Source organism: Antrostomus carolinensis, unplaced genomic scaffold, assembly GCF_000700745.2.
Source record: "Antrostomus carolinensis isolate BGI_N321 unplaced genomic scaffold, ASM70074v2 scaffold10124, whole genome shotgun sequence".
NCBI lineage: Eukaryota > Metazoa > Chordata > Aves > Caprimulgiformes > Caprimulgidae > Antrostomus > Antrostomus carolinensis.
This window is the reverse complement of record NW_010310140.1, coordinates 3,120-12,125: the sequence shown is the minus strand read 5'-3', so window position 1 is coordinate 12,125 and position 9,006 is coordinate 3,120. Positions and strand designations below refer to the sequence as shown.

General features: G+C 40.8%; 1 protein-coding gene across 1 annotated transcript in view; it reads right to left on the bottom strand.

The window, feature by feature from the left end:
- LOC104523659 (voltage-dependent L-type calcium channel subunit alpha-1C-like) overlaps positions 1-8,067 on the bottom strand; it is a gene marked incomplete at both ends in the record, with an annotated part of 30,119 nt that extends 22,052 nt beyond the window's left edge. The window contains 2 exons of the mRNA XM_010166314.1: positions 5,721-5,917; positions 7,906-8,067. Coding sequence (XP_010164616.1) covers positions 5,721-5,917; positions 7,906-8,067 — 359 coding nt within the window. The remainder of the gene's footprint in view (positions 1-5,720; positions 5,918-7,905) is intronic.
- Positions 8,068-9,006: the final 939 nt, after the last annotated feature.

Genomic DNA, 9,006 nt, shown 5'->3' with positions numbered 1-9,006 from the left:
GTGGTGGCTCTCACTACGTTGTGGTGGCTCTCACTACGTTGTGGTGTCTCTCACTACGTTGTGGTGGCTCTCACTACGTTGTGGTGGCTCTCACTACGTTGTGGTGGCTCTCACTACGTTGTGGTGGCTCTACTGCACTGTTTTAGACTACTAAAATGTTTTCTTGCCTAGAGGTTGGGCAAGCCTACCAAGGATTATTCAGTTAAATTTGAGGAAGTCAACTTATTACATGCCAGTTCAGGCATCTCTTCCAGGGACAGGTTAACGCCCTGGATCTCATCCAGACCTGGCTTTAGTCCATCTAGAATAATGCCACACTCTTTAGCTTACAGTTACAGCCTTGAGGTAAACTGTCCCTGGAGGTACTGCATGTTATTTTCAGAGACTCAACCAAGTATTCCAAAGCGTTGTCCAAATAACGTGGGACAAAGCCAATACTCCAAAAATGATGGCAGGCTCAAGGCTGCTCATTATTAATAACCATCAAGCAGATCAAGCAGAATTACTTGATCCTAGAATTGAAGCTGCAATGGGCAAGCTGTACGCAGAACATCTCAGGACGAGGTTCTCCACTACCCGGCAGCGTGAATAGCCCAATGCAACAACATCTGGTTGTGTTTTGCACTTGCTCCACACTCTGTTTTCATTTATATATAAAATTGCTTAGATGCAGGGGAGTGGAGAGACCAGGTACGAAGAACTGAGGCTGCAGTGGGCAGTTTTGCATGCAGTGTCACAGGACTTCAGCTGCAGAAAGCACATTTCACACAAAGATGAAAGCCCTTCTAGAGACAGGGCACTGTCTGAATTGTATTTAACTAAGAAGTGAAGCTTCCCCTTGAAGGACAGTAACAAACTGATTAAAAATAATTAAAAAGAAGCCCCATGAGAGAAGGCTGAAAGAACAGAATCTGCTCAGATTAGAAAAAGATTAAGGGAAGACAACAAATGCCTACAAATACTTAAACAAGACGTTACAAACTGGACAGGGATTAATTCTCCTCCTTAGTCAACAAGACAATAAGAAGTAACAGACTGCAGCAGAGACTGATTACAAAATACCAAATGACTCAATTTGTAACATTTAGATTTGCATCTGCTGCTGAAATTTTCCAAGACTCAGAGGTCTTCAGAAATGGGCTTTGGTGCCTGCACAAGGGAGCAAGCTGGCTGATCACACCTTAGGGTGAGTTCTGAGAATAACAAACTCAATCTTTCCACAACACATAGGAAAAAAAAAATTATGATGTGATATAAAAGGTGCCTGTCTACTCAAACAATTCTATGAATTGACTGCACGTGAGACAAAGCCACGGGGCAGTTACACTGGGACAAAGTAAACCTTGTAAGATTGAGGCAGCACAGGAGTTGTCCTCCTATGAACACTTAACGCTCCCTTCGACAAAGATCAATTCTTCAACAAAGAGTCAATGAGGTTGTTTTGCACAGATTTTAATCCTGGCCAATATAGTTAATTTACATGAAAATTTTGACTCCTTGTCAGTAATTATCTTAGCTGCCACTATAGCAGTGTCAAAGTGTTTTCCTTAACATTTTTCTTTCATATTTCAAAAGAAGCCAATTGAGTCACAAGTCTTATCTGCTGAGTGAGAGAGGAGATCGGAAAGTGTATTGATCTTATTGATGTCAAGTCCTTCTAGGGAATAAAAGTTGATTGCTTTCCTGTCTCTGATTATCTTTTTGTGAGGATGTGGATCACAGGCTGGGAAATAGTACTCCCTGAGAGAGGAGATAGGTTTCATTACAGAGGTGAAAAGCTAGAGGAAGCATGAGGAGAAGGATGATGAAGGAAGCAGGAAAGTGAAGGTAAAATTTGAAGAGCTACTAAGTGGATTAGGAGTCCAGGGCTTGTAGAAGGGCATACAGCTTTCTGACTTTGAAACATGCAGGTTTAACCTTGCAAAGTGTGGCACAAGACAGACATAGGTTTCATGAAATGTCTAGTATATTTTTCAGGGCAACATGCTGAAATGTGCTAAGGTCCCTCCATTCCCACTGCGAGGAACGCAGAGATCTAGGTACCATTCAAAAGGTATTTTTGAGAAAATAGGAAGATAGAAGTGAAAAGCACTTACAGAAAAATTCAAACCAAGGGAACTGCTTCATTGTTTAAACATTTCCAGCCAAGTAATTCAGCCCAGAGCTTTATCTGATGTTCTGCTGAGTTTTAGGTCAGACTCTTATTTTCAGATTTAAGGAGGGAGCAAAGAGAACTCCCTACATCCACATACATGTCCTTGGAAGATTATCACAACAGACACCAAGGCCCTGATTAGGCATCTGTAAGTCCTTGTGTTGTACATGATTGCATGTGAAAAATCTCAACAGCATGATCAAGATTTTACAAAATAGAAAGTGAGATCCTGGCCTTTTGAATTTAATTGGAATTTTGCCATTGACCTCAGCAGGACCCCAGATTCAAACCTCAGTATCTACCCTGAACTGCAGAGGAGCTAAGAACTTAACAGTTGGCTTGAACTTTGAATGCTCAGCACTTGTAATATAAACCCATTAGCTTACATCGTTAAGGAATGACCTCTGAAAATCATCACCTAAGATTTTCAGCTGCATCATTGTCTGATTTGCAGACAACATTTTCTTATTCTGTTCTTTCACCTACACTTCCCTTTACTTCTCCTAAGTGTAAAATGGACAACCAACTCTCTACCTCTGGAGAGAGGGGACCTTTAAGTCTGGATTTCTAATTTAATTAACTGGGCAGGTTTATTTCCTAATAAAGCATATTTTAATTTCCATGATCTCACTGTGGATCCAGGAGATCTTTCAAAGTGTTATCTACCTGAGAAGAGAATAACCTTCTATCTCTGCACTCCTGTGGAGATGCAGCACCAATGGGTTGCCTACAACAGTCCAATTTTCCTTGGCTGAAAAGGCAAAGGCCAAGGAGTTATGTGTAAGTCTGACTTCACTAAAGAAACAGTGGCTCATGCTAAGCTTAAAATATATAATTATATTTTACTCCACTTATTAAAATTCTTCCTTTACACTCAGAAATGGAAATGTTACATCTTTTCTGTTCTTCACTATTCAGAAGTACTCTTCCTTTTGATCTGACTGGTTTAAGCTAGAATGACCTTTCCATGGACTATGAAGATTACTGTATAAACCATAAGAGATACAGTTTGAAATACCCACATAAGAAGTTACAGTATGGATGTTTAGAGACCGTTTCTACGCGTAAATATTAAAGCCATAACGCTTCTCCTAAGTGTGCCCTGTAGCAATTGCCCAATTCGCACCTGCCCCCAGAGTAGCACAGACCTCTCTGCAGAAGGAAATATGCATCACATCTCCAACACCTTCTTTACCATATGGCAAACACTGACCAGAACCAACTTCTCTCCACTTTGCCAATATGACACAAAGAGGCAAAAAGTCATATGGGTCAACAGTACTCTTTGAATTATTTATAGCAGTTTAACTGAGTATGTCTGTCAGCTCAGATGTTCAGATATTTGCTTAAACTTTGTATCTCATGGCCTTTAAACATAGGTGATATGGTTTTTTTCTTCACAAATTAAATTTCCTCCTCCTCTATTACTGAAATGTTATCTGCAGTGCTACCTCTTATCTTTTGTAGTCTTGTCTAAGAATAACTGGGAACTGATGATAACAAATATTTCTTTTGTTTCCAAAGCAAGCATTCTATCCAAGCCATAATCTAAAAGCCTAACTGTATGGATGCCCCTAAAAATAATGACCATCAAGCTGTATTAATTTCAGGTCTCAGTTCCCCATACTGTCTCTAAAAAAAAAAAAAAAAAAGAACAGCTCAGGAAATCAGTGAAAAAAGTTGGCCAAATACCAAACAAAAGCCAACAGCTAAAATCCAGATTGCTGCAAGGACGCCATAAAAAAATGAGACCATCTGCAGCAGTCATGGTAGAAAATCATTTAGCAGTGAGTATATGCTTTTGGCTCCTGTTATTAGATAACTGATAACCGAGTTCTGAATGATTCATATCCAGTCATGCAAATGATGCATGGGCCCAAAAGTGTGGGGATTGGTAGGGTCTCTCATAACACGTGCCTTTGGAGAAAATGATGATAACTTGTGGACAGGTTTCACAATATTAAATGGTATTCACTGCCAAAACTATTTTCATGTTTATTTCTGATATCTTTTACTGTCTCCTGTTTTCCCTGAACTACCTAGAAATCCTCTCAATCACATAAGGACTGGAGGAATGTGAGCTAAATGTGATAAAAAGACAGGTATATTATCTATAGCCATAGTTGAGCCATGGAGTAGTTTTACCCAGTTCCTTTTCTGACTTAACTTCTGTTCTTCTTCATTATTTTATTAATCTATACTCTCTTTTCAAGTAAAGGCAATTTTTGTGCTCTGAGACCCAGACTCCCCTTGTGGTTTGATCCCTGCCCTTTATTTCAGGCATTAGAAGGAAGCTAGAGTCACAACTCTAATTTAAATTTATGAGGAGAGAGACAGACAACTGCTAGCTGTTCCATACAGAGACTATCTATTGCAGATAAGGTAAATCTTCAAAGGCAAATCTTGTAAACTCTAACTCGTGAGTAGAAGGCAGCTTCAGGCTTATGTTTAAGAGAGAAGCTGATGTTGATTAACAGCGCAAGCTGCCTCAGTCCAGATTATCCTTTTGTGTGCTTTGGGTTCTTCTTGAGTTAAATTCCATCATGGATTGCAGCACATCCTACCATCTTGGAAAACCAGGTGTCATCATATGCCAGTCTTCAAAGTTAGTTAGAGTCAGGTTAGCCTTATACAGATAGGACTGAGCTGTGTGTGAATTAAATTTGTGGACCATAATATATTGCTGCAAAAGTCGATGGTGAGAATTGAGGTGAGAAACATGTTTATATCTGGTTTACAGGTGAAGGCTAAATCTGATTTTAACTCCTCCAGTATAATTGTATTGCCACTGAATTTCCCAACACATTAGAAATTACAATGTAGAAACTAAAGCTATTGAAACTTCCAGAACTAGGATAAAGGTAAAGATGAAACTGTGTTTAGATTAAAGATTATATTATGCTTCGGCTAAACACATAACCATGATCGATACCAATATCAGAGTTAGAAGAATTTATGCTAACACTTATGATAAAAGTCATAATCAGGGGTAAGGCCAGGCTGGATGAGGCGTTGAGCAACCTGGTCTAGTGGAAGGTGTCCCTGCTGATGGCAGGGGGGCTGGAACTGGGTGATCTTTAAGGTCCCTTCCAACCCAAACCATTCTATGATTCTATGAAAAGGGATTTGTGAGGTCTTACAAAACCTACGAGCTGATCAGCACAGAGCCTTTGTAACATGAATGCCATGGGTAGAGCACAGAGTTATCTGGCACAAATACTTCTACATCAGTAGCCTGGAGATGTACGAGATATTTCACTCCTGCAGAGAGGGTCTTTACATGACATCCTGCTCAACCAAGGTACATTGCAAATCTTCAAACCAATAAACCACGTGTCAGCTTTTGAGATTAAAATATCAATGGGAAGTTAACATTTACATTTGATTTGACTGCATCAGATAAACCCTCCCATTTCATCCATTAATATTCTGAGTTAATTAAAGCTCCATGCTAGCAACCATGCCTTCTCTATACAGAACAAGCAAGAAAGCTAAAGCCCCAAAGTTTTAACATAGCCAGAGCACAACGAGCAGGCCTTTCAACTGATCATTTTCGGATACGTACCCAGTACAGTACATCTGTCCAGCCCTCCATGGTGATGCACTGAAACACCGTCAGCATGGCAAAAGCAAAATTGTCAAAGTTGGTAATGCCGTGCTTGGGTCCCTCCCAGCCCGCCTTGCACTCCGTGCCGTTCTGACACTGCCGCCCGTGCGCCGACTGCGGGGCACAGGGAGACGGATCATCTTCTGCAGGTGTATCTTAAAGGAGAGAAGGGAGAAAACACAGGTGAAGGGAACTGATTGTTGTTTGATGAGTGAGTGAAGGGTATCTGACTTTAACAAATGTATTTTGCAGTGAATTTGACAGATTTCTCGAGGAATACGCAAGGAACCGTATTAATTTTAAGAGGCAGAGGAATGTTCTGTTGTGCTTTACTTTCTTTTTGTACAAATAATGGCCAAGCTGTCAAATTTTACAGTCAAAACTGAAACATCTTTCAAAATGAACATTAGCTTGAGTCTATTACATTTCTTTAGGCTGCATGTTTGGAAGTGTTCAGGGCCAGGTTGGATGAGGCTTTGAGCAACCTGGTCTAGTGGAAGGTGTCCCTGCTGCTGGCAGGGGGGTTGGAACTAGATGATCTTTAAGGTCCCTTCCAATCCTAACCATTCTATATGTTTTCTATATGTTCTATTCTATATATGTTACGACCAGTGTCTTCATACCCCAGTCACCTGGCATCTGGGTTAACCTCAGAAGAACTGCAGCACTGTCTGGCACTGTTGAAGGAGGCTGAACCCCTGCAGCAGACAGGCTTCAGTGCTTTGGAGATAGCTTGATATGGTGCTGGGCCACTGCTAAATTACAGCAGAGAGTCTCTGGAGCTCTGCTTTTTTGGAGTTTAGAAGCTGTCTGGCATTTTATCAATAGCCCAGCGGCACTCAGAAGTGGAGTCTATAAGGTTCTACTCTACTCTAGAGTCTATAAGACTCTACTGCTTGATTATCCACCCCTTAGTCTGTACAGGTGTTTCCAAAGATCTGAGAACCCGTACAACAAGCCTGTATAGATGCTTTGGTATATGCAAAATGCTACAGAAAACATTTTTATAAGAACAAAAAGTTGTGCAATAGGATTTTTTTTAATATATGGATTTCAGTGCCTATTGCTGCATTTATAACAGCTGCAAGTATGCACGTGTAGGGGAGCAGGTAATTATGTTTGTTTCTCATCTTATATGGCAAAAAATGTAATTTTCCAAAAGTTATGATCATTAAAGAACATCAGAAATAGCAATATTAGAATTAGATGCTGTAATATATAATAATTACAGACAGCAGGGAGAAAGATATGAACACTTGAAAGTTGTAAACCAGATTGATAATTCATTATGAAAATGAAATCTGCCAATGTTATAAAAGTAGAAAATATAGAACTACTGAAACAACTTCCTGCTGTACAATATTTTCTTGGTTAGGAGCTGAACTGGGTCCTAGACATTGGCACCCACTACCGCATTGGGAATCACTACTGCTCAAGTTGGATAAAACAAATGAAAAACAGCAGATGGTTCGGTAAGTGAGTGACAAAAGAACTGAATTATTTCTTTCTGTAGATAATTTGAAAGTTCTTTCCTGATGGATTTGGTGCAAAAAGTTTCTTCCCATTAATACACTTTTGCTTTCTTATTAGCTGTGCTTATAACCGTGGTCACAAACTGTGGTAAAAGGGGAAAAAAAAGGCTTCTGGGTCTCAATTCAATATTCCTTTACAATGATACTGGTGTAAAATGGAGATGTATATGTCTACAAAATTAATAATAAAATATAAGAGTTACTAATCTCTGTGATGCCATCTCATTTGCAGCTCAGTCTGGTGAAAATCATCACTACTCTAGTGTTGCCTGAGCCTCTGAAAGATTTGTGAAAGAACTCAGGCTGGCTGGTAGTGCCAAAGGTCCACATTAAAAACTCCAATGCAGGAATTGACAGTTTTGCTTGTAGCCTTTACAGATGGGCCAACAACAGAGTTCCCAAGATGAGCAAGCTAAATTCTCACCGTTAGAGACAGTCTCTCCACATCAAAAGTGATTCATATCCAAAAAGCAGAACAAAGGAATCATCACTTTGAAATCCCAAACAGGTACAGAGCAGGTACAACAGCCACCTGTCTCCTGGGCCCCCTTATCTAAGGGGAGAGCCTCCCTCAGAAAGCCCTGCTGTGTATGATATAGTGTTCTCCTTACCTATAAGTCCCCCTTGCACATGGTAGCAGGTCTTATGCATCTTCCCCATGAATAACTCCAGTCCAATGATGGCATAGATAATAATGACAAACAGCACCAGCAGGGCAATATGCAACAAAGGGACCATGGCCTTGATGATTGAATTTAAAACCACCTGGAGACCTGCAGAGAGAACAGAAGGAAGCACTCATCAGCAAGAGGACAAAATTTAGAGAGACTATAAAATGCACAACAACAAGTCATTTTTATTTCATTCTCCCTCAGCTGAACTCATTATCCTGATGATGTACAGATGTACATTTACAGATCACCTCCCTCCAGAAGGTCCCCAACATTTCACAAATTTACCATCGCAGCCTGGATCACGGATTAAAGTCAAACAGGTATTACCTCGCCTGTGACTGAAACACCACCATTCTGGGGAGGGAATATACTAGCTATTGCACCTGTGTTTGAAAACCAGACCTAAGCTGATCCCCAGAGAGTACCAAGGAGAGTTAAAGCATGGAAAAACCAAAGAACAACCAGAACTGAGGCAGGACAAGAACAACAGTGAGACCTGCAAGACAGCAAACGCTGGGGCACTACAGAGCTGCACCCCAGAGCCTGGGGAGAGATGGCAAAGAAGTCATGTCCCTACTTTGATTCTAGGTTCTTCCAGAGGTCAAGCCAGCCTCAGGCAGAGCCAGAGCTGCTGAAGGACCACCAATTCCATACTGATTGAGATTGCAGGCTGACTGAGATCTCCCTGCACTTCAGATCCTCCTCACCTTACTTCAGTCTGAACAGAGGGAAAGTCAGAACCAGCAGTGCTGGTTTTGCCTCAAGATTTTGGGATCATTCTATAACAGGTTGTCCAGGTCCCCAGAAAGGGATGTGAACAAAATACTACATGGCTGTTGTCAAGGCATGAGACTGCTGTAAGCCCTACTCATAAGTGAACCACACATTTATGGAATGGCCTGGAGAAGGTGACTTGTAGCCAAGCTGGCTAAAGCACTGAGCAGCTGTACCTTCAGATGCAGTTAACTCAAGCTGGAGATTCATGGGCTTCTCTGTCCCCTTCTCCTCATTTGTAAAACCAGAATAACAAAGCCAGAC